At 52.9% G+C, this 26,101-nt stretch overlaps 1 protein-coding gene across 1 annotated transcript in view; it reads left to right on the top strand.

Annotated features, from left to right (window-relative positions):
• The first annotated feature begins 441 nt into the window (after positions 1-441).
• LGR6 (leucine rich repeat containing G protein-coupled receptor 6) overlaps positions 442-26,101 on the top strand; it is a 154,054-nt gene continuing 128,394 nt past the window's right edge. Inside the window, exon 1 of the mRNA XM_026654358.1 lies at positions 442-753. Within this exon, the coding sequence (XP_026510143.1) occupies positions 533-753 (221 nt within the window). The 5' untranslated portion in view covers positions 442-532. The remainder of the gene's footprint in view (positions 754-26,101) is intronic.

The following is a 26,101-nucleotide window of genomic DNA, read 5'->3' as shown; positions in this document are numbered from 1 at the left end:
GGGTTTAGGGAGCCAGCCCCAGTGCACATGCCTCCAAAGGCATGGTTCAGGGGTACCATTCAGTGTTTGAAGTGCTGGATGGGGCAGGATCAAACCCCTGTTTAAATTACTTTCTCCCGGAGGAGTCGGCTTTCCTTTCCCCTGCGCTGCTATCCCACAAAAACATTGCAAAGCAAAGCACGAGTCCTGGAGCTACAAACAGGTCTTTATTTGTTGGGGTATTTTTTTTTCTTCTTCTTCTTCTTCTTCTCTTTGAATGAAATTCCTGCCAGCTCTCCGGGAGAGAGAGGGAGAGAGCAGAAAGTTCCTTTAGCTCCTCCTCTCTGAGGCTCTCACGCCCCTGCCCTGCCCAGCCTGTGAAACCCAATAACCAAGATCATTCAACAATGCCTCCCCTTCACTGGCTGCATCTTTTCTACACTCAGGAGTGCAGGGGATCCAGTGCCTGCTGGGTCTGAGAAATCAGACTCTGTCCGAGCAGCCAGCTGAGATCAGAGCCACTGAGCCAGTGCCAGCCACCCTCACCCAGCTCATGTGGGCTGCAGCTGTGACCAAGATGGACAAGCTCTTCTTCTGGTGCACTTTTCTGTCCTCCGCCGCCACTCTCCAGGCGGTATCCACGGACCCAGGTGCTGCGCCCTCATGCCCGCCTCCGTGCCACTGTGAAGAAGATGGCATAATGCTCTCAGTGGATTGTTCAGAGCTGGGACTCTCCCAAGTCCCTGTCAGCCTGAGCCCCTTAACGGCTTACCTGTAAGTACCGAACTGTCATTTGCTTTGAAGTGCAAGTGCTGTCCTTGGGGCACAAGGATAGACACCCTGTCACCCCACCCCAGAATCAGCTGCAGCTTGCTTGGGCTCGGAATTTGGGGCCACACTTTGCTGATATAAAATTTCTACCGCAAATTAGAAACAAAACAAAAAGGCAGCTATTATTTCAGGACCTGCTGAGCCAACTCCCCCCTCCTCCCTATGCCCCTCTGCATAATGCTGTTTATACTGTGCTGTTCTGCATGCTTTGCTTCTTGATTGCAACGGATCAGAGGAGCTGGTTTGCTGGGCAGATTCTGATTGTTTGAGAGCATAATGGAGTATTTATACTGGACAATTACTGCCAACTGTCCTGGAGCTTTCTGTCCAGTATTTCAATAGCTGTGATAACCCACGGCTTTGGGGGCTTTCAGTTTGGGTTGGCCACCAGCAGAGTGTTGGAATTGTTTGTTTCAGACGGACAGTAAAGTTTCACCAGGTGGTTCAGTTCAAAGATGTTAATTTTCCAAGCGTTGGCCCAGCCCTGTTGCCACAGGGAACCCAACAGGGCTCAGTTCAAAGAGGATTTTGCAGGGTTGACTTCTAGCACCATGGATGGTCCCAGTGGTTCCACTCCGGTTACGTCCCAGTTGTGGAGAGGACTGGGACTAACCTGCCCTCTTGAGAACTTCCCCATGCTCTACAAGGGAGGGCTTGGAAGGGCAGCTGGGTGCCTCCACTGGGGACGGTGCCCTTCTCTGCATGAGACAGGTCGGCTTTGGCATTCCCTGGGAAAGACACTTTGTAGCTGTATTCACAACAGGTTTAGCCGTGCTGCAGCAAGGATGGGAAGGAGCTTAGCTTTTGAATTTAGGGACAGAGCTGAAGGGCTGCCAGAGAAATGTATTCAACATAAAAACCACATTGTGTAGCTGGCAAACAGCAGCGGGTTGTGCTGAGCACCCGGTCAGTGCAGGGGGCAGTCCTGCCTAGTGCCTAGAACAACAGGTTTAGGAAGGAGGCAGGAGCCCTGGCTTGTATTCCAGACTTTGCCACTGATTTCCTCGGGCAGGTCGCTGCCTCAGTTTCCCCCCTCTCTGAGATGGAGATAATGATACTGACCCTCTGTTGTGAAGTGCTTTGAGAGCTCTGGATGGAAGGTGCTAGAGAAAGGTGCCATCTCCTCTCCCCAGTCCATTTTTGCCCGAGGCAGAGTTGGCATTCAGCCCTCCTGTTGCAGTGTCTCTCTCTGTCTCTCGCTGGCAGTCAGGTGGGAAGGGCTGTGCAGGATCCCATTCAGAATGGATGCTTTTCATCGGTGAGCAGGAAATACAAGGGAGCTGCCTAGTGCAAGATACATGTATCTTTAGGTGGGGACCCTGCGGCATGACTCACCCTCCGGTGTCTCCTACAGTAGAAGCATCTCACCCTAAGCATCTTGTAGCCAGCCCTGGTTCTGTCTGCAAACAAGTATTGCTGGATGAGGGATGCCAGCTTTGGCCCTTGTGTCCCCAGGGCAGTGGATTGTAAGCACAGGAGGCTGCAGGGCTCAGCCAAGCCAGTGCTATTGTGATGGCAAAGTAAAGCCCCAGCAGCGACCCGTTCCATCTTTTAATTCTTTTCAGGACCTGTGCATTCGGCTCCAGCCCTATAAGGACCACGCTCCCCAGCCCGCTGTAGGAACACAGTTTCCCTTCTCAGTGGGTGCGGGGAGGGTGCTGCTAGCCCATGCATGCTTTGCACTAGCCGCCGCCTGGGTCACTTAGGTCGCTAACATTATTCTAATAGGATTGTCAGACTATTCATAACGCCTTAGCTACATGAATCAGAGGAGTGCAGGATCCCTGGGGCAAGGACCCTACCAACCAGGGCAGTCGCTAGCAGCGTGGGCGTGCTGATGCGGCGGCTGTTTGCAGTGGGGTGAGGATTGCAGCCTGTGGGGTGTTGTAAAGACATTTTAGGCCTGATTGTCATAGTCGCTGGGTCCCTCGCAGGCATAGCAGGTGGCTCAGGACCTCTGAGAACCAGGCTGTTTCTGGATGAGGTCAGTCTTTCCCCTGACAGTCGGAGTCCTGCTGTGCCGATCAATTTCTATCCTGCCCATCCCAAGGTGTCGTTGCCTTTTTAGCTGCTTCGCCCCTTCGCCTCGGGGGATTTCCCTGGTACAGACATTCGCCCACTTTGCTCATGTGGTGGCGCCATTGACAGCAGTTTGGAGGAAACGTGTGGGTATTGTAACCTCCCGAGCCCAACACCCCATTGGCGAAGCCGGTCTGGGGGAGTTATTGGCGCTTAAAAATTGCAGGTCCCATCATGCGAGGGACTAGAGTGTCTGGCCCCCTGGCACTGCCTCTCAGAGACTTGGGAGAATGCCAGCAAGCTGGCTGCGTGATTAAAAGGCTTCAGATTGCAGAGCCTAGCCTGTCAATTAATATGTGACACCATGTAACGTAAATACGGGAGATACCCTGGGCTCGTGGTTACAGCCGGGGACTAGGGGGGCTGGGTTTTACTCCATCTCTGCCACGGTATAACCTGCTTTGCTGCAAGTCACTGAGGGCCACATTTTCCAGGGCTCAGCACCCACACTTGGAGCCAGATTTTCCAAACTGCTCAGCAACATCGAGCTCTCTTGAAAATCTGCCACTGGCTGTGGGGGGCTGAGCCCTTGTGAAGGTTTCTGGCCTTCAGTCCACACTGAGGCACGTAAATAAGTGGCCAGACTTTGGGGAGAGCCATGGGGGCTAAAATTCAGGCGGCTCATTTGAGTGGCTCGATGTAGATTCAAGCGCTTTCTGTTCGGCACCTGACGTTTGGACCTTTTAGCCTGCGCCTCTTTGTGCCTCAGTTTCCCTGCCTGTATAATGAGACTAATTATGCTCACCTCTGCGGAGCATTTGACTGTCTTAGAGGAATGGGGCTTGGGCAACGCGAAGGGTTTTTATAATAACCCCATATGATTAGGCTCTCCGTCTCAGACAGCAGGGTGAGAAACTGGACCCTAAAATGTTTCATCTCGAAGGTGATCAAAGCAGGGCCCAGGAGTCGGCGCCGGCAGCCCGCTGTGTCCTCTTAGCAGTGTGTCGAATCCAACATCTTTGCTATGGGGATTGCCAAGTCCTGTTCCTGGCTGGTGGCAGCGGGGTGATGGGGAGAAAGACTAAGGCTGCAGCCTGATTTCCCGACAGCCGAGGCAGAGAGCTAGATGGAGGCTGCTCCGGGTGGCAGCAGCTGCAGAGGGGAAAGCTCTCCTGGTGATCTAGGAGGGGCCAGTCTGCCTCAGTCTCTGCCCTGCTGAATCCCTGGAGAACCACAGTGCCCCGCTGCTGGCCTGCAGGTGGCAGGCTAGAGCCTGCCCCATCTCCCCCAAAGTCCTCTCTGAACTCAGGCCCCCATAGGTGCAGCATGGAGCCCAGCCCTGCATGGGCTTTAGTGGCATCTCCGAGGATCCCCCAAACAGAAGCCCTTTCATTCCCTGAGCTGTCTCCGTGGGGAGTGGGGCAGGGAGCTTCCAGCTGAATTCTCAGCCGGCCTAGAGATTCTGAGCAGGCGCCTGGAATTTAGCAGCCCTGCTGGGAATGTGAAGCCCTGTTGCCACCTTCGCCGCCCTCTCCCCGCTGTGGGAAAGGCTCTCTGAGGTTCTCCCACACTCTGCTGTGCAGTTGCTGTTTCCGGGGCCACAGGGAGCCGGGCAGGGAAAGCTGGGGACACGCTCATCACATCCCTCAAGCAGAACCTGGTGCCAGGAGCAACCTGGCCTGAGTTTGCATTCCCGTTTTCATCAGCCATCTGTGCTGGCCAGCAGCAGAGCTGGGATCAGGGCTGGGCAGTTCTCACTGCTGCTCAGGTTGGGCAAAGCCCAGTACGTATGGCTGGCCGGTGGGGTGTATTCCCGCATGGAGGCCTGGTCTGCCTGTACCCTCCGTCGGTGCGGGGTGAGGAGGAGGCTCCTCTCCTCTCCTCTCCTCTGCCCTGCGCTGCAGCGGGCTGCTCTCCTGAGGTGACGCGCTCCTTCAGGGCCCACTCCCTTTGCTCTGGGCGCTAGCCCCAGCGAGGAAGCCAGGCCCCCCCCCTCAGGAGCAGCTCCACCCAAGGGAGTGGCCTTTGTACAGCACCTTCCCCTGCCCCACTGAGCCTGGCTTATCCTGCCAGGCGGCCGTGTGGCACCAACTCCAGCAGGTGCCATGGGAGCCTGGGCACGGGAAGCAGGATTCTGAGGGGAGGATAAACCTCTTTCCCGATTCATGTGTTTGCTGGGCCCGATCCAGGCACCCCTGAACTTTTAGGGGATGGAGGGATTTGGAATGGGACTGCCGAGCCACACTGGCAGTTCAGGCCCACGCGGCCCCAGTCCCCTCCTGCACTGTGGGTGTGGCTAGAGCTCCAGAGGGAGCTAAGTGGGGCCTCGGTGAGTTTCACTCTGTGCATGCGACTGTACCCACTGGTGGGTGGATATGACAGGTCGCCCTCTGGGCCAATCTGCGGAGAAGCTGAGTCTGTTACAGGCCCCCCTAGAAATTCTGCCTCTTTAGCTGAAGCTGTAGCCACTTAGGGTTTTAGCTCTGCCGGTCCCCAGTTCAACACCCAACACTCAGGCACAGTGGATCAGCCAGGATGGCGACCGCCACATGAGCAGACCCATCGTCTCCAATCCGAGCAGCCCAGGAACGCTGGGAGGGCCGGGCTTGAAATCCAGGCTCCAGCCAGCATCCACCTGTCACAACTGGGCCTTGTCATTCTGCAGGGCCCAATCAGAGCCCCGGATCCCAACACCCCGAACACAAAATTCTCAGGGTGGGAATTGGGAAGATGACAGCCTGACCTGGCCCCACGTGTATCATGTACGTAACACCAGCGGCGCACAGGGCTACATGAGCCGAACCCCCTGTCACAGGGCTGGCTGGAACACACAGGTAGACGAGATTTCCAGCCTCCCTGAATAACTTGCCCCTGCTGATTTCTCATTGGCTGTGGAAAGGAAATGTGGTGAACGGTGCCGCCTGGAGAGACCTTGCTGAGACAGAAACACAGCCGCAGCCTGTCTGCAAGGAGAGGCTGTTAGGCTCATGCCATGCACCCCGAGATAAACATGTGAACACTCTCGCTGGAGGGTTACAACGTAACCCTGCTTTATTTCTCAGAATCCAGACCGATAACGCATGAGAACCTGAAAACAGAGAGAGAGAAAACAGGCTACTCCCTGAGGAGCGAGTCCCAACTCACCACACCTTGCTTTAAAATGACTCTTTCCAAGCAGGGCCGGCTCCAGCTTTTCTGCTGCCCCAAGCGGCGAAGTGGGGGGAAAAAAAAAAGATAAAGCCGTGATTGGTGGCAGTTCGGAGGCAGCTCTACCACGCCGCTTCATTCTTCGGCGGTAATTCAGCGTCAGGTCCTTCGCTCTGAGAGGGACCAAGGGACCCGCCACCGAATTGCCACCGTACACCCGGACGTGCCGCCCCTTTCCATTGGCCGCCCCAAGCACCTGCTTCCTTTGCTGGTGCCTGGAGCCGGCCCTGTTTCCAAGGGCTGTCTGCTGACTGACTTGGTCGACCCAGAGTCCACAGCTTCCCGCACCGCCCCCTCGCCTGTGAGCAGGACCGGGAATCCCTCACATCTCACAGAATGGCTTGTCATTTTTAACCAATTTCCAGTACACCACAGAACTGTTCCCCTGATGGATGGGAAGCATTTCCTCGCGGGTCCTCCCAGGAATGGGCTGTGTATGCAGTGGGAAGCTCCTATGGTACTTAGAGGGGAAACAAATAGGATTCAGGCCAAGCCCCTGTCCTCTTGCTAACACACAGCAAAGCACTCCAGCTCTGAGCTGCCAGGGCCCGGCTAGCTGTTAGAGGTGAAGTGAAGACCCTAGACTAATTTGACTACCATTGAGGAGTGCCCACCTAGCGGGAATTCCTGTAGTGGGGCCGCTGCGGGGGTCGGGGGGGAGAGCAGTGGCTATTTGGTGCACGGATGACTCTAGCCACACCAACAGGTTGCATTAGCAGTGGCCTCAGTGGAGGCTCCCTGTCTGCTCCCCGAAGGGGAAATGCAGCACTGAATGTTGCGGGCAGAGGGAAGAGCCTGGGGCTCTGGACCTAATGCAAACACCATTCCCAAACGCAGATGGGTAAAGCTGTTGGGGGCAGCTTGTGAAGACTGTGCAGGGCAGGGACTGTCTCATTCTGTGCTACTTGCAGCACTAGGGGAGAGCCAGCCCTGCCTGGAGGGCCAGCCCAAGGTCTATCGGTATTTCCTATTTGCATCGCTATAGCACCTAGGAGCCTGAGTCATGGACTGGGACCCCCATGGTGCTAGGGGCTGTACAAACACAGAACAAAAAGATGGTCTTTGCTTCCAATCTTGCCATCACCTAAGCCCAGAAGCAGTAAATAGGCTGGTGGACTTAAGGGGTGCTTAGGCCTTGTCCTGCCCTTTGCCCGGGACAATTTCAGCCCAAGCACGTTGCTGGTGCTCTGATATTTGGTAAGGAGCCGATAACCAAAGGTTTTCCCACATCAAAATGGAAACAGGCCCCAGCTCATGCTAATGTGCCGCGGAAGCTTGGGAGCCGCCTGACACGGTCTCCCCGATCACCAGGAGTCTGTCTACGCTGCAGTCGGGGACATGACCACAGCGCATGCAAACAGCCCTGAGCTAGCTTTCCAGCTACAGCAGCAGGAGCTGCAGGGGTGAGCTAGCCGCCCAAGTACGGAGCCAGGGCTCCAGGTGGGCGTGCACAGCCCAAGCTGCCGCGGCTGCACTACTCTTGGTACCCGAGCTAGCGGGAGTCACTGCATACTGCAGTCTCCACCCGCTGCAGTGTAGACGTGCCCAGGAGCACCGCCAGCTTTTTTGCCGCCCTAGGTAGCAGAAGGTCCCGCCCCCGAAATACCGACAACGACCGGGGCGGCTGAAGATCCGGCCGCCATGGTCACCGCCCCCCAAATGTTAGCACCTTAGGCAACCGCCTAGGTCGCCTAATGGGTTGCGCCGGCCCTGGACGTGCCGTTAACACGTGACGGGGCCAGAGATCACGCAGGCATGCGGACTACAAGGAAGGGCCAGTGGTGGGGGCACTTGCCGAGGCTTTTGGAAACTTGGGTTCAATTTCTGGAAGTGTAATAGATTCCTTGGTTAATGCCTTAGCCTGGCTGGGCCTCAGCTCCCCATCTGTACAATGGGCGTAATAGCTGCCCAGGGTAAATCTGGTAAAGATTGCAGGGCCCTCGGATGCTACTGTAATGGGGCCCAGATCAGTGCCCCAGACAGAGACCCAAACGCTGCTGTGAGTCCTGACCAGGCAGGATTCCCCCAGTGACCGGAAATCCACTTTGTCTCTGAGCTCATGCTGCCAGAAATCCATAAGTCTCCCACTCTGCAGCCTTCCCTATGGAAACGAGACCTGTGCTGGGAGCCTGGCTGCAGGGTGAGGTGTGGCTGTTATAAAAGGAATGTTTTTGAGTGCTGGGGCCTGGATTCTCCTCCCGCAGGATATGAGTAAGTCCCCTCACTCCAGTGGGAGTTACTCATACGCAGCCCCAGAATAGGGCCTCTGGGACGAGAACGGAGTGAAATCCGACGCAGAAGGAAAGCATTTTCCATGCATTACACCCAGGCATGCACACAAATGCAGGGACCTCGGTGGGAGTCATGTAGCTGAAGCCCAAGGCCTTAAGACAACACTAGATCCCTGGTGTAAGGGGCAGTTTACAAGAGAAGCAGTGTGGTCTAGTGGGTAGGCCACTAGACAGGGAGCTGGGATCGGATCTACTGCAGACTCTGCCACTGCCCGGCTGTGTCACCTTAGCTTAGTCCCACAGTGGGTCCTTGCTTTTGGCTCCCCATCTGTGCACGGGGGGGGGGGGGAAATAAAGATTCCCCACCTTTGAGTGGGTAGAAATGCTGCATCAGCAATCAGTATTATCCACAGAGCCTCACCATCTTGCAGACAGTATTGATCAAAGTGAGTTTTAAGAATAAAAGTCTGATGTGGGTTGCTTGTGGCTCAGTCCCAGGGGGTCCTATTGCCTGCTGCTAGGAAGGACGCATTCGCATTCAGCTTCCTATTAAAGGGAAGGCCTCTTGTAACAGCAGCCTGGGAGTCAGAACGGCTGGGTTCTGTTCTTGATTCCGTCACCAAATTGGTGTTTGATTCTGGGCACCCCACCTGGGGCCTGCTTCTACGCCCACTTAAATCAGGAGCCGTAGATAGCAGACTGGACTGGGCAGATGTGTTGCTTTGTTCTTATGTTCTAGGATACATGACTAGAGCTGAGCAAATCATTTACCTCTTGTAAGTTATTCCATGGACAGCGCCTCTTCTTGCGTTAACGGAAGGATCGCAGCATTCTCCATTGGAAATGGATTTGTAAATTTACCCAGCTGGCCTGCAGATCACTGTGACTCTTCCTGACTTGTGCTGTGTTGGTTAGTTTCGGAGGTCATGCGGCATTGATGCTGTTCCCTGATTGGACAATGCGTGTTTATTCATGTCACTGCGCAATGTACAAGCATTGCAGCAGGATTCAGCGTTAGAAATGGATGCATTTCAGCTTCAGTGCAGCTCGGGGGCTCCGATGTTAGGACAGAGGCAAGGGGAAGGAGCATGCTCGAGCTGGCATTCCCCTAGGAGAGCAGAAGCCTCTGTGCCTTGTGCTAAAGAGTCACAGGGAAGGGCAGGTTGTCTGGGCACACAAAGGAACAACATGGGTCTTTGGTCTGAGTCTTGCATCTTAGACGCCTAAATAGCTTTGAGGATCTGAGCCCTCCTATTTTGTGCCGCTCTGCGGAGCTCATCTCCGTGGGAAGATGCTCTTTGCCCGTCTGCGGTGCCCAAGAACCTCGGCAGCATCGGGAAATGCCAGGGGGATCTCTGCAGGTGTGGAAATCTGCACCCCGCCATGTCGAAGCTGCTTGAGTCAAACCGAACTGGGCCGGCCATTCTCAGCCCTACAGCGCGTCAGGCTGTAGGGGGAGACCTGCCTTCAAAGACTGGTAATAAACTGCTAATGAACTTCAGCTGTTTTGACTCCCTGAAGAGCCTAGACCAAAACCAACCAGAAATACATTGTCATTTCTCATTCTGTCCCCCCCACCCCAAAACCGATAGTTGTTTTCGTTCTTAATGATCTGCCATTGCCTGGGAAGTGGGCTTGTAAGAGAAACCGAAAAATAACCTCAAAACCACAGCTGCTGGGCATGTGCTTCTAAATATCCTTATTTATCCACTAGGACTCGTGATTCCTTCATCAGCCATACAGTAGCCAGGATTCCTTAGCTCCCAGCAGCTTGGCATTTAGCTAAGGGTTTGGTCTAGGGCAGCTCTCAAGACTCTGGGAGGTGCTGATTGGCTGCCAAAGAATTGGGGAAGTCCCCCCCGGAATCACAGTCGTGAGTTGCGTTGCTGCAGGTAGTGGATGAGGATAACCGATTTGGCAACTGGGTGGGTGAACTGAAAAGTGGGGGGGGGAGAGGGGAGGCAGAGAAAGAAATTGAATTCTTTGGGGAAATGAAAAAGTTTTAAAAGAATTGTTTCAGGTCAAATGAAAAAATGTAGTTCAATCCACAAGTTAGCATTTCGTTTCTGAGGGTTTTTTCCTTTTAAACTAACTAAATAAAATGAATGTGAAATTTGAAACAGTCATTTTGAATCAAAACATTGAAATGTTTTGACTTTTTCACAATGTTTTTTTCAACTGAAACAATTTGGTGAATTTGACATGAATTCGCAATGTGTTTCAGATTACCTGGATCTGCATAGTCAGTGAAGAAAAGTGCCATCAGAAAAATTTTGCCCAGCTCTTGTCATGATATCCCTGAATGGATCAGGCAGGAGGCGGGAGAATTAGCAGTGGGGATGATGGGAAGGTGTTGACTTTCCCAAGGAGTTGCGCAATCAAGAGATCAGTCTCCATGAAACATGGACTATCGCCAATTCTTCAGTGAAAATGCTCAAATTGAAGTCTGAATTGATTTTTGTAACAAGACATAGCCTTAACAATTCAGCCAGTGGGTCAGCTTATTTCTAGGTGTGGTGGGGAAAAATTGACAGAACAGTTTTCCCTCAGAAAATGCAGTTCCATCAAAATTGAAATGTTTTGCAAGAATATGTCAATTTCAATGAATTTTTTTTAATGGATTTAAAAAAAAAAAGTTTGAATAAAAAAGGAATGTTTTGTTCTGGTTTTCTTGTTTCATTCTGTTCCATTCTGATATGGAGAATCGTATGGAGGGGGGAGGGATAGCTCAGTGGTTTGAGCATTGGCCTGCTAAACCCAGGGTTTAATCCTTGAGGGGGCCATTTAGGGATCTGGGGCAAAAATCTGTCTGGGGATTGGTCCTGCTTGGACTAGATGACCTCCTGAGGTCCCCTCCAACTATGATATTCTCATTTCATTTCATTTTCACTTAAAAAACCAACTTTCCTAAACTTTTAATTGTAATATATTATATTGACATATATGTTATATTTAATATTAGAGATTATTATTTTATATTTCAACATTATTGAAATAAAACATTTCAATGTTTGTTTTGATGTTTCCGAAACAAAATATTTCAGAATTGTTCCGCTGTAAATTGCGAGATTTTGTATTTCGTCCCGATTTGGAATGAAAGGAGATTTTGAAATGTGGGATAAAAGTCCCATTCAACCAGCTACGCTTATTTCCTTCCCCATTGTGTGCTCATCCTCCCACTCCCCCAGATGTTGTAGCTCTTGTTTATCCTGGAGTGGAAGCTGTTTGGGGCAGGGACCTTATCTTCCATAAATACAACACCTAGCGTGGTTTGGATACTACTCTGTATGACCAGAGTCCTAAGGGGAGCCAACTGAGGTCACTCATTAAGGGTGAACTGCAAAGAATGGAGCAGACAATCTCCAAAGCCGGTGGATATTCCAATACTTAGATTTACCAAGCCAGCATAAAACAGCTTCTATAATACCTCACTGGTTATCCAGAAGTCAGCAACACAGTTCCCTTAAAGTAACCCAGCCTCAGGCCTCCACCGAGACACCGAAGTCAAATATGATGAAGATTACTGAAAATCTTATTCATCGTATAAAAAGGGTTCTACCAATCCCAAAGGATCGGCCACATTACCTCCCAGGTTAATGAATATTCCAGATCTTACCCAAATACACGCTTACAGCCAATTCTTATTAACTAGACTCAAATTTATTAAAAAAGAAAAGAGAGAGAGAATGGGTTAAAAGATCAGTGTACATACAGACATAAGTACAATCTTGAGATTCAGATTCATAGCAGAGATGGTGAACTTTGTAGATGCCAAGAGTTCTTTCAGAAATAGTCCATTGGTTGTAGTCCAAAGTTTATATTTCAGGGCAATCCAATCAGAACTGGGATCTCAGTCCTTATGGCTTAGGCTTCCCCTGCATGAAGCCTCAGGCAGATCTGAGATCACAGGATCAGGACCCAATCTATTTTTCATACAGTTTCAGGCCTTCTTTGACAGCTCGGAGTCCTTTGGTGAACAATAGGCCTCCTGGGGACTTTGAAGTGGACCCATTTCCTAAGCATCACTGGTAATTATCTTCACAGATGAACATAATGCAATTGCCTGTTTTTCCACCATTTGCAGATGATTTGCTATACATTTCAAAGAGAGATGAATACAGTGATATCCTATGTTTACAGTTCATTTAAATGTTAAGATGTCCCTTTGATCTCTGAATTAACAGAGTACAGCATAGACGGGGACTGTTTGATTACATTGTTGACCTCTACCAGTATATATGTAAATACACAAAAACACAAACATTATCTACCCATATATTTTTAAGGGTTGAATTTGAGTCATTTATCCTGCAGGGTGCTTCACTCTTTCTGGTCATCCGTCACACTCTGTAACACACTGGCCTAGCGGGTCTTTGTGTCCCTCCAGTGGTTGGACCACATAGGAGGCTACCAGCCTCCAAGTGCTTCTAGCTTGGAGAGAGCTGTTTAGCTGAAGTAGCACAGGGCTTAACTTTGGCATTCCACGGCATGGATTCTGTCTTTCCCAGGTGATCAATAAAAGGGATAAGAAACACTGCACATTACTTTTCTTGTGCAATGGCCAGCTGGGAATTTCTGCACTTATACCTTAGCAGCCATTCTACTGGTAGTGCTAACATTGGGGATAGGACTTATCTTCTGAGCTACACAGGCATAGGAACTGCCCTACCACAGCCAGCCCACATTCTGGCTCAGTAGAAGAAACAAGAAACTCCACCATGGGCCATGATGGAAAAACTGGATGCAGGGGCCTATATAGGACCATTTGGATGGAGCACACTGTGCAGGGTGGAGAGTAATGCATGCCAAGCTCTAGTAGCTCAACCTGTACTGTGCCTTTGTTCACGGCTAGAGTTTCCTGACAGCAAGTGGGCCAGTGTAAAGAAAATGCAGTGTAGTCTGGAAGACGGCATGGTATAGGGAGTAGAGCAAGGGTGTTGCAGTTGAGAGATCTGGGTTCTGCAACTGACTCATGTATGTGACTCTGAACAAGCTCTGCACCTCGGTTTCTGTAAAATGGGCATAGTACTAGCACTGGGAGAAACGTTTCACGTGAAACCTTTTTTCACAGAAAAATGCAGGTTTGGGTCGACTGAAATAATTCGCGAGTTCGGGTGGATTTTGGCCATTTGTTTCGGTTGGAGAAAAACTAATTTTATTTCTGACTTGTGTTTCGGGAAGATGATACGTTTGGAATATCTCTCAATTTTAGTTAAAAAAAAAGTAAGAAACCTCAGAATGAAACATTTCGTTTTGTGTCAATTGAAACATTTTGGTCGACTCAAAACGAAGCTTTTGTTGACGTTTCAGCGCTCCAAAACAACTGGAATTTTTTTGCTTTGGATCGACCCAAAACATTTTTTTTTCAATTTTCAGTTCAGCCACCAAACCAAAAAATCGGTTATTTGCACAGTTCTGCTTAGTTCTAGCCCCTCATTATGGTCATAGGGGCATTGGTCCTGCTTTGAGCAGGGCGTTGGACTAATTACCTCCTGAGGTCCCTTCCAACCCTGTGATTCTATGATACTATGAATTGGATCATCTGTGCTTTTCTCTTTAAAAAAATCATATCCCATGTGCATTCGCATCCATCCTGGCATATGACTACACAGCCCGCGGCAGCGAGCGTCCAAGCCTGGCTTGACGGATGCGAGTTTGTGGGGCTCGGGCTCTGAGCCTGTGAGGGAAGCGGTCAACCCGGGCTCGGAGGCTCGCTGCATCGATGTACCCAAGTGATTTATGCAGATTTGCGCAGCGCTGGCTAAGACACGAACGCTGGTGAAAGCACTCCCAGGGTTCTGGTTAGCAAGGAGAGAGCGGCTCTTCACTCACACCCATGCTTTGAAGCTCACAGTGATGGGCCAGGGGTCGGGTCTGACTGGAGAACATACAGCTACAGGTGGGATACTCCCCAAGGGCTGCTTGCTCCCAGCAGCACTGTGCATGGTATGTCTGGATTTCCACCTTCCCTGCAGCCCTGGCTCCTCTCTCCTGCCCGCCAGCCTGTCCCGCTCCCTCCTCCCAGAGTAAGCAGTGCATGGCAGCTTCCCTCTCCCTCCCTCCTTCCCTTTCCTCCTTGCAGAAGCAGCTCATAAATCTGCCCGGGGCAATGAAAACCCTGAGCTCACAGCCCTTAGATCTGCACAGGAGGGGCTCTAGCTGGCGATTAAAGGAGTTTAGGGTTTGCTTTGAAAAGCTCTTTGATTCTGGCAGAAGCCAGGGTGCCAGAGGGCGGCCCGCGCATGCATCTCCCCTGCTGCACCTGCCTGAGTCAGGGAGCGAGAGACGCTCGACAGCTGAGGCTGGAGCAAAACCATCCCCCCACCTGCTCCCTCCACCCTTCCTGGGGGTACGGCGGGGACCTCCTTTCTCTCTCTTGGCACCCAGGGCCAATGGGGAGCTGGACTGGGCCCCACCCCTGTGTCATCGTGTGGAAAACACTCCTTGGGCCCATTGCCCTTATTAACAGTATTGCGGCAGCAGAGTCGGGGATCGGGGCCCTGTGGCGCTAGGTGCTGTACGCACATACATGCAGCAAAGAGGCAGTTCCTGCCATTGAGAGCTCACAGTGGATGTACAAGGCAACAGCCAGCGAGCGATTATAACACACAGACCAGGGCCGGCACCGGGTACAGCGGGGCCACTCTGAGCAGCGATCTCGGCACAGCAGCTACTGCCCCATTGTCAAGTTCTTTGTTCGCATCCCAGCAGAGGAGAGTGTGAAAAGGCAGGAGGTGCCTGGTGGAGATTTATGGGGCGCTCCCCCCCATGGGGCACCAGGGGAGAGAGCACGAAGGTGCTTCTTGGACAGTTTTCCCAGTGGGCATTGGGGGCTGGCACCACTGGCAGAGCGGCGGAAGGGGTGGGCATATCTCCAGAGGCTATGAGAGAACCAGTCATGTGGTGATAGGCCGGGATGAGCCTTAAAAGTGAAGACAAACAGCTGGTGTTTGATGTGGCAGGGAAGGGAGGGCGGGGGGCTGGCGGAGGGACACGCAAAAAGTCAAGATGTGGCCAAAGCACCGAACCAGGGCGGTGATCTCTGGCGTGGTGTTTCGAATGGATGCAAGCGCCGGGAGGAGGGATTTGTCCCGGCTGGAAAAGGGGATGGTGCCGGCGTTGAGATGTGAGGTGATCGGAGCTGGCTGGGCAGAGAGGAAAGCTGTCATGTGGAGGCAGCGGCAGGATTTCCACATGACCTGGATGCAGGGATCTAGCGAGGGGACCGAGTCAAAGACCATGCCTAGGTGGTGGTGTCCAGGGTGACTGAGAAAGGAGGAAGAGGCGAGGGCTTGGGGGGGAAGATGAAGAACTCTGTTTGGCCAGGATAAGCTTAGGCTGAGGGCTGGATGCTCACAAGGAGATGTCAGAGAAGCTGGCTGAGGTTTTGGTTTGGACAGGAGACGGGTCAGGAGTGGGGAGCAGCCCGGTGAGTTGTCCCTCTGGTGACTGGACACAGAAGGGACACAGGACCTACTCCCACCAACACCGTCCTCAGTTAGCTCAAGCAGGAGAGGCGAAGGAGCAGGCCGCTGGGCCTGTCTCCCGCAGGCAGTGTCTGCATGTGTGTGGTTTGTATGTCCTTAGGACGTGGCTTCAGGACACCGTGGGCCCTCCTGTGCAGGTCCACCTGAGCTGGCGTTGCAGGTAGCAGCGTCCCCCCCCCCCCCCCCCGGCTGGTAAACACCAGGCCAGGAGGCTAGACGTTGAATTCCAGCAAGGCGCCAGAGCGTGGTCTGCAAAGGCCCTGCCTGTCCCGGGGGCCAAACCCACTGAGCGGAGCAGGGGCCCGGGTCTGTCAGTCATTTTCCAAGTGCAGGCCGGGCCCTTACAGAGCCGACTCTCCTTGGGCTCCTTGCCCAGAGAAGCAGGTTTCCTGAGGAGTGTTTCCAAGTCTCCCCCTGGTCTTTCCCCCTTTCGCCTTGTTCGAAATCCTTCCTGTAGCTGCCTAAAACCCTCCTTGAAGAGCAGAGGGATTTTGAAATGAAAAGCAGCCCCCCCCGCCCCCACCCCACCTCTGCAGAGGAGTGAGTCAGACACACCTGTAAGGTTAGGAGCCGCTCCCAGAATGTGCCGTCGCTCCGTGAGAGCAGCCGCGGGTCCCACTACAAACAGACCCCGGGGAGACCGAATAGTTTCCAGCAAAGAATGTCCCCCCCCCACGGCAGCTAACTGACAACATTCCCCTCCTTCAAAGGGAAGGTGAGCCCCGGGCACAGCGCCGCCTGGTCAGGGCTGTGCCCGCTGCAAAGGGAGAGAATGAGAAAGGAAATGTCTCCTGGGGAGGAAGAGGTCTGTGTGCGCGGGGGGAGAGGGGGAAGTCTGCTAAGAGCTCACACTGTTCAGAGCTAGTGTTTAATAGGGGTTCACTTTGCAACACAGGGCTCAGCTGAGATGACGTGCCAGGCCACGCTGGGCTGCATACACGAGGGGAATAGGGTGACCAGAGGGCAAGTGTGAAAAATCGGGACAGGGGGTGGGGGGTAATAGGTGCCTAAACAAGAAAAAGCCCCCAAAATCGGGACTGTCCCTATAAAATTGGGACATCTGGTCACCCTAGATGGGAATTAATCGGTGGTGTCAAAACTGAACATAATATACGGTGTGAAATGAAACATCAGGGAGGGAGGAAAACTGGGCAGGCTAAGGGACAATGTTTCAAGCCTGTTCTTGGTAAGTTTAGGGAGAGGATGGTGTGATGAGATGGCCTATGGTGGCATCTGGCCCATCCGCGACAGCTAGTAGCAAATATCTCCAATGGCTGGGGTTGGGACACTAGATGGGGAGGGCTCTGAGTTACTACAGAGGATTCTTTCCCAGGTGTCTGGCTGCTGGGTCTTGCCCACATGCTCAGGATCTAGCTGATCGCCAGATTTGGGGTGAGGAGGGATTTTTCCCCTAGGTCAGATTGGCAGAACCCCAGGTGTTTGGGGGTTTTTTTTGTCTTCCTCTGCAGCATAGGGCCTGGGTCACTGGCTGCTTTGAACTAAAGTAAATGGTGGATTCTCTGTAACCTGAAGTCTTTCAATTGAGATTTGAGGATGTCAGTAACTCAGCCAGAGGTTTGGGGCCTATTACAGGAGTGGGTGGGGGAGGTTCTGTGGCCTGCGACGTGCAGGAGGTCAGACCAGATGATCACGATGGTCCCTTCTGGCCTTAAAGTCAATGAGTCTGTTAAGAACAAATGGGGATAAACTGGCCGTGAGCAAATTTAGGCTGGAAATTAGAAGGTTTCTAACCATCAGAGGAGGCAGGTTCGGGAACAGCCTCCCAGTAGGCGTAGTGGGGGCAAACAAGCTAACTGGTTTTAAGATGGAGGATGGAGCTTGATAAGTTTATGAATGGGATGATATGATGAGGTTGCCTGTGAAAGCGGGGACTGGTCTCAGGGACCCAGGAAGTACCTTCCCATCCTATGTTCTTATGTTTCCATAAGGTCTTAATGAAATATTTTTGAAGCAGGCATGAGCTCTATGGACGAAACGTGCTCTATAACAGTGAATAGCTCCTATACAGTACTTTTCACCAGCAGATTTCAAACCACAAACAATTCCAAGATCACGAATGTATGTCCCGATTTGGGATGGAACAGTTCAAAATCTGGGCATTTCCCGCTGGATGCACATTCTGGTTTTCAACTAGCTCTAATTGTGAGGAAGCTGGCGGAGCTGTTCCCAGTTCTAGAGATGTGTTTGCATGCCCAGTCCTGCTGGAGGATGTGTCTCCCGGCTACTGCTGGGTGAGTGCATTGTTCCTCTTTCATGTCTCATACAATGCAGGATTTATTAGGGACAAAAACATGAAAGCTGGAGGTCTTGATTTATTGACGGGGGGATGAGAACATGCCACAACACGAGCTATACAGTATGACATCAGTTGGAGTAAAATCCATCCCAGTAATTTTCTGCACACAGGTTAGGCTAACGTGCTATTGTCATTCAAAGGCGTTTCTCTTTCTACAGCCTCCTTCCCACAGAGTATCCCACTCCGTGCCTCAGTTTCCCCACCTGTAAAATACAGATAATGATACTGCCCTCCTTTGTGAAGCGTTTTGGGATCTGCTGCTGATGAAACATGCTATAGGTGAGCTATGAACTCTCATATAGTGCTTTTCATCCATAGATCTGGGCTCCTTAATTTAAAACATCTTTCTTTTTTAAACTGTTTTAACAACCAATTTGTGAATATTATATATCTGCTAAGAAGAAGAGTGCTATCCCTCACAGTTCCTTACGGACCAGAGGAAGTCATTACACCCTCCAGTGAAATGCAGCCACCTTGGGGCTGGGAGCCAGCAGCTTTGTTTAAAAACAATGTCTCTCAGCTACGGTGAGGAAAGCGAATGGGGACCCTGTATACCGCTGAAAGGACCAAGGGAATATAGTTAGACTGGAGTTTGGCCAGGGCAGAAGAGGGGGCGGTCGAACCCTGACTCTTGTGAAACAGGCTAGGAGGTCTCAGATCTTATTTCAACTCTTCAGGCATCTACCTGGCGCTTAGCAGGGCAGAGTCTGAACATCAGTGTGAGGTTTCGCAGCCCAGCCTGTGGATCGTGGATTGCAACAGGTTCCAGAGGGTCTCCCCCCACTTGCCTGTCTGTTCTTTCAGCAGCGCTCCCTGCTCCTCGCTTTCCATTGTCCATACACAAAGCTGGGAGCATTCCTGTGTAGCTTTAACATGCCAGAAAGAGGCTGGAAAGTGGCCAGGTTAGGAAGGGCAAGGATTCAAACTGGCTCTTTTTGCCCTGTGGGGTAGGTCTACACAGCAGTGGAAAACCCACTGCTGGCTCAGGCCAGCAGGCTTGCAGGGCTCTTACAGTGGGGCTGTAAAATTGCCATGTAGATGTTTGGGCTCGGGCTGCAATCCGGGCCCTGGGACCCTCCCTCCGTGCAGGTTCCCAGAGCCCGGGCGCCAGCCCAAGCCCAGAATCTCCGCCACAGTGTTACAGCCCTGCAGCCCGAGCCAGAGCCAGCTAGCACGAGCCAGCCGCAGGTGTTTAACTGCTGTGTAGACACTGCCTTGGAGCCCCCTGCTGGTTCCTATCCCTCTGTCCTGCCACCACCACCTGGCCGCGTCTGAAGCACTGCTGGGCCGTGCAGCTGGACTGGAGGGGAAATCCACATTCCCTTTGATGTCTGGACACTTGAGCAGCCCGGGAATTATGGGGCTGTACTATGTTGGAATGTTTGGGGTTGTTATTTTGACTTAGATCCTTGGATGAAAGGCGCTAGGTACGTGGAGAAATTCTTCTTCTTATGGGCCTATAATATGTGGATTGGGGATGAACGTACATACCAAAAGGTCCTGGAATATGAAACCATCCTGGGGAAATTCAAGCAACAACTAAGGCCTTGTCTACACAGGGGAAATTGACCAGCATAGCTCTTCTGGAATAACTCCCCTGTGTGGACACCTTTCCAGAATAAAAGTGATCACTGCTGAATAGCTCTGCTTGTCAATTTCCCAGTGTATACAAGCCCCTGGGCCCAGATCCTCAAAGAGAAACCCATGGGAGTTAGGTGCCTAAATCCCATTGCGATCTGGACCATGGCGCTGCCATGCAATCTGTAGCCGGAGCAGAATGTGACCGTGAGGGGTAAGCCGCCCCAATGGGAAGTTCAAGAGACAGTGACTCCGGAAAGGACTTCAGAGACGTGGTAAAACTGAACCTCAGCTCTCAGTGCGCCGTGGTGGCGAATGTGATCTGTGGACCCCTCCTTTCCATCTGTCAGTGCTTGGCTGGCTGGGTTGGATCCAGAACCCCGAGTATGTCACGCTGAGTCATGTCTCCGAACACATTCCTTCCCCGGCCCTAGCCGCCCGGCGCCCTACGCGCCAGGGAAGATGGTAATTAGCTTTGGTTTGCTCAACACAGGATCAGCAGGGCATGTGGCACTACAAAGCCTTTGCCACTCAGTCGCTCTTAAATTCCCTGGCCCTGTTCTGCCTTCAGATCTCGTTAGCGTTGGGGGACTTAAGTGAAAACAGGCACCACACACGGCTCCCCAGCAGTTAGCACAGCGCTGGGCGGATTTAATCAGACATCGCAGGCAGTGTGAAGCGTCAGGTTTCACCCCAGCCCCCGGTTTAGACTGTCCTTCTTGGGATGGTTGGGATTTCAGCCTCTCTCTCATTCCCCTCAGCTTCATTCATCCAGCTTGCAGGGCCCAATCCACAGCCCAGTGAGATCAGCACAAGCCTTTCCATTGGCTTTCGTGAGCTTTGGATCAGGCCCCAGAACTGCTCAGTGGGGCTATCACAGGCAAGTAGGGCAGAATGTGGATCTGGGCTTCATAAAAAAGGGCCGAACAAGGGGAGAGTCGGAGGTGGAAGCAGAAAGTGTGTTGTGCCAGATTTGGTCACCTTGGCAAGCAAACCTCTGAAACTTCCTGTCCTAAACAGCCATGTGATGTTGCTGTGAGCTTTTAAGCAGCTGCTGTGTTTCACCCCAGAGGTGGCCGCATTTCAGTGGTTTTAAAATGACCCTGGGGCAGTGCTCGAGTCGCAGTAAGCGCTGCTGGGACCCCACACCCCAAACCCCTCATCCCCAGCCTCACCTCAGAGCCCATACCCCCAGCCAGAACCCGCACCCCCAGCCGGAGCCCACACCCCCTCCCGCATTCCGAACCCCTCGTCCCCAGCCCGGCACCCTCTCCTGTACCCCAAGCCCCTCATCCCCAGCCCCACCCCAGAGCCCTCACCCCCCTCCCGCACCCCAACCTCTGGCCCCAGCCTGGTGAAAGTGGGGGGGGGAGAGTGAGTGCACAATGAGGGGGGAGGGGGAGAGGAACGAACCGAGTCGGGGCGGGGCCCTCAGGGCAGCGGTGTTCGGTTTTGTGCCCTTAGAAAGTTGGCAACCCTAGCTCCTGTCGATGGTAAAACTCTTCCTGACTCCGGCGGGCTCAGGTTTAGGCCAACGCTGAGTGCTTTCCACACTCCTGCCCTTGGGAGGTTACGTTAGTGGTGGGGTGGGGGGGGGTATTCTGCTCTCAATAGGCTCCCACTAGCATCACGTGTACTGGGGAGACTCATTGCAGCTCTGGTACCCGGCCCTCCCCCACATCTCCCCAGGAGATGCACGTGTGTCAGCCGCCATGTTGGCTGACACCAGGGATTGAACTGGGGAACCTCTGGAATGAAAGGCATGAGCGGCTACAGCTGGAGCCAGGATCTCTAGCTGTGCCGGGGATGGGTTCATAGCCGCGGCTGATCAGGTGCAGAGGGGGACATATATACACTGACCAGTGCTTGCACCCACATGTAGCGTGAGCAATGCACCAATGGTGGAGGGTCGGTTTTGCCCTTGCTTCTCAGCCAGATTGGTCTTGCACAGAGACGTCCTTGGCTAGAAGTGCTCACAGACCGAGAACCCGGCAGAGCACCGGGTACTGGCCGAGGGACGCTGGGGCGATAGCGGCACTGAGAGAGGAGCAAGAGAAGGCCGCGAAGCTGGGCGGGGCACATCTCTCCCCCCCAAGGGCGAGCCAGCTACCAGGCCTTCGAACAACCCCGCCCCAGAGGAGCGCAGGGCTTGGCAAGGCTTCTGCATTCTGGAGCTATGAGAGAGGCCTGGCACTGGTGCTGCTCGCTGGAGGAATGGAGCCGTGAGCGTCCTTCAGATAAACCCTGCTGCAGCAGGTCAGAGCCCAAGGCGGCTGGGAATTGGGTCTTTTTGGAGTGCGGAGCCGGCTGGCTGTCAGCTCCGGCAGACAAGAGAGTTGTTTACCAAGCGAGGCAGCTGTGGCTGAGGTGAGATAAGATATAGAGATGCATCAAATAGCAGAGAGGCCTTCCTGCTGAGCTCAGACAGCCGGGATGGACGACCCAAGAGATCTCCTCGCACCAGGGATGGTGTGAATCCAGCATTTTATCTCCCCCAGCTTGCTGTCTCTTGGCCAACTGAACCATGGGGGTTTCCAACCACTGGGCGGGGCTGCTTCTGGGGAAATAGTGCAGGGAGTTCTCAGTAGACTCGCACACCCCACAATCCTTTCTGTGCCTCCCCATGGCCCACCAGCCTCTAGCCAGATTCTTGCAGTGCCTTATTGAGGAGCTCCACCTGTTTAGCTTAACAAAGAGAAGGCTAAAGGGTGACTTGATCACAGTCTGTAAGTACCTACCCGGGAACAAATATTTAATAATGGGCTCTTCAGTCTAGCAGAAGAAGGTCTAACGCGATCCAATGGCTGGAAGTTGAAGCTAAACAAACACAGACTAGCAATAAGGTGTAAATTATTAATAGTGAGAGTCATTAACCCCTGGAGCAACTGACTGAGGGTCGTGGTGGATTCTCTATCGCTGGCAATTTGCAAATCAAGATGGGTTTTTTTCTAAAAGATCTGCTCTGGGAGTTACATTGGGGAGGTTCCAGGGCTCGTGCCCTGCAGGAGGTCAGATTGGAGGATCACAATGGTTCCTTCTGGCCCTGAATCGATGACTCTCCTGCATCCCTGGTCTGGTTCTCTGCCATCTGAGCCAGGCACTGGGGTTTCTGGCTAGGCCAGACGCTGACAGTATTGGGGATCTCACCTGGTAGCACCTTGGGACTCTATTTGTTCCTTGTGTTGCTGCAGCTTCTCCGAGTGGGAGAGGCGATGCTCTGGGCACTGTGCTAGTCATCCGCAGGGTTGCCTGATTGTCAAATGTGCCCCATCCTCCATGGCCCGTTTTCCTGGGGAAGTGGGTGCTGGGTGGTGTCAGACAGAGAGCGAGGAACCGCAGCAGGCTTGACAGGCCCTGAGACTGTGGCTTGTGTGGGCAGGACTGGCTGTGGGGGGGCTCTGCCCTGTCTGTGTCCCCACCTGGAGCAGCATCCGCCTCCTCCCCTCCCATGAGGTGTGAGAGGAGAGAACAGCGGGAGCTGTCAGACTCTGGAGCAGGATCAGCCGTGAAGGTCCCAAGGAGCCTGCCCCATTCCCGAGCATCTGCAGGCCCCATCCACTTAGTGTTTGGGATTGGGGCGGGCGTCTCTCATGCCCCTAAATCGATGGTGTGGGGCAGGCAAGGAGGGTGACTAGGGAGCCCGGCCGCCCCAGCTCAGATGGTCCTGGCACCGCGAAGGGGTGTAGCTGCCCACCTTCCCCCGTGCCTGTGCGGAGCTGAGCCAGCAGCGGGACGGAGTCATGTGCACCAATACAGGGGCAGGGCACATCACTGCTCCCCTGGGGAGCAGAGGGGGCTGCCCGAGTCATGGTCCCTTCCCCGGCTGCTCATGGGGTGGTGCAGCTCCACACTGCCAGAATGAACCCCCTAGCTTGAAAATACCCTGTAATTAATGAACCTCCCCCATTACCAGGCACAATGGAACAATTCATTGTTACTGATGCATGCAGCTCTCGCATTCCGATGGCTTTTCGAGAACTGACGCTGCTGGTGTCTCCTCCAAGAATTTGAGGGCTGCTCTGTTTAGGGACAGGGCTGTTTCTCGCGCCCGGGTTGTCTTCAGTTTAATGACCCCAGAGACATTTGCAAGGAAACAGGTTCTTTAATTCTGCGGAGTTTCACTGCCTTTTTTCCTCTCCAAGCAGCAGCAGCAGCCTCTGTCCATGATGCCAAATCTGGTTACTGTGGATCACATCCATCTTGACAGAACAAGGAGCAATGGTCTCAAGTTGCAGTGGGGGAGGTTTAGGTTGGATATTAGGAAACACTGTTTCACTAGGAGGGTGGTGAAGCACTGGAATGGGTTACCTAGGGAGGTGGTGGAATCTCCTTCCTTAGAGGTTTTTAAGACCCGGCTTAACAAAGTCCTGGCTGGGACAATTTAGTTGGGATTGGTCCTGCTTTGAGCAGGGGATTGGACTAGATGACCTCCTGAGGTCTCTTCCAACCCTGATCTTCTATGATTCTCTGAAATAGCACCAAGATACTGTCCAGGTAGAAACATCTCTGGTGACATCCCAATTCTGCCATAGCAACCATTAGGGAAGACACAGCCAGGTGGCTTGAGGTAACAAGGAATGGACCGATGTATTTTTATTGAGTCACCGAGATTTTGTTTGCATGCAAATGTTACTGATAAAATAAAACCATGAAGGAATAGAGCATGGAAACTATGGTAGGAGCCAGTGGAAGAATTGGCACTGAACAGAGTGGGCCTGTTGGTCTTTTTGTTTACACCAGGGTAAATCAGGAGTAGCCCCATTGGTCCTGATTCCCCTTTCACTCACCCTGGTGTAAATCAGGAGTAATTCCACTGAGTAGCACAGGCATGAATGCAGTGTCAGGGAGCTCTGCATGAGGCCCAATGATTTTCCAAACATTCAAGTGTTTTCAGAAAGAAGCCAGGACGAGCCCAGGTAATCGTGCGACTCGATCGGAGCAACAGTCTCAATTGCTCTGTAAAATGATTGACTGGGAGCCAATAAAGACAGCCTGCGAAGAAAGAAGGTAGTGGGGGTTGGATAAGGATGTGTGGCTGTGGTGCAGAGCCCTGGCCCACGGATTGCTTTCTTCCCCATCTCCGGAGGGCATTGTGCCCAGGACAGAACAAGGTCATCTATTAACAATGTGCACCCAGTGGAAAGAGGAATTCCATCCCAGTGCCATTAGTCCCCCATCCAGCACAAACCCAAGGCAATCCAGACGGGCACACTGTCCAGTGATAGCCGGCAGCTGAATGGGGAGCCAGGGCAGTTTTCCACCCAATGCAGCAAAGCTGCCGGAAACCATTAGCATCATGGGCTAGCCTAGCATAGCATGGGGGCTAGTGGCCTAGCGTGATTCGCAGGGACAAAGGCGGACCCCGGAGCTCCCTGACACACTTGGTCCTTGCTTGGCAGGTAGCCTGGAGGTTGGGAATATCCGCCTTAACTCTTTGAGTGCTGCTGCCCACCCTCTGGTGGCCCCGGTGATACGGGAGTGGGAGGAGGTGGCGATTACCAGCAGAGGAAACAGGACAGCTTTGGTAAATAGAGTAAGGGCCAGTTGAACGTGGACATGCCCATCGTTGGTTCTGCCTGGTTTCACAGGCCTCCAGACTCTTCACTGGTAGAAGCAGCTGGAACAAGAGGAGCAGACAGCTGCTCTAGCCCATGCTAGGATGATAGTTAATGTAGTACAGCACCAGCTTTCCCAGAAAGGGTTCACAGAAGCGACCAGCGCATGTGTCAGTCCGGCCTCCAGGTGAGACTGTCCTAGCCCGCAGGGCAGCCCCTTCCTCTTCAGGGATCCAATCCCCATTCTCCCTTCCCTGCGTCCCACGTCCCCCCAAGCTCAGAGCACAGCCTCCCTGCCAAGCCAGCTGGCCTCATAGACCCAGCCAGGCCAGCACTTCTCACAGCCCAGAGCTCAGCCTTGCCACCCAGCCACATGGACTCCAGCTGGCATCCTCTGAAACCAGCAGCAGCATCCCTGCCACCCCAGCATGCGAAGGAACCCTGGCCCAACAGGCTGGAGATGGCAGCCAGGGTTCTGCAAGGCCCCGATTCAGTGAGGTGTTCAGCCCCTGATTTCAGCCGGCGATGAGGGTACTCTACAACTCCCAGCACCTCCTGACCTTTGGCCCGAAATCCATCACAGCTCTTCTCAAATTCCATCCTCACAGAGCTACTTTTGCTGTCCTCTGAGCAGCCTCCTGGCCACATCCCTGCGTTAGATCAGCCTCTGCAGCAGCTAATCTGCAAGCTGCTCCTCCTGGCTAGGAGCTGCACAGAACCAAGGAAAGAGAGCCCAGTAACACCTAGGATTTCCCTGTCCCTGTCTGACTTGCTGAGAGTCATTTTCTACCCAGACTGGGAAGCTTTACCTGCAGCTGCGATTGGGTCTTTAAGACTCCTAACTAGGATCACCTGTTTCCATCCAGTGCCCTTAATTGCTCTGTAATTGCAGGCAGG

This window comes from Terrapene carolina, unplaced genomic scaffold, assembly GCF_002925995.2.
Source record: "Terrapene carolina triunguis isolate 2854851 unplaced genomic scaffold, T_m_triunguis-2.0 Scaffold191, whole genome shotgun sequence".
NCBI lineage: Eukaryota > Metazoa > Chordata > Testudines > Emydidae > Terrapene > Terrapene triunguis.
This window is presented reverse-complemented; position numbering and strand designations above follow the sequence as displayed.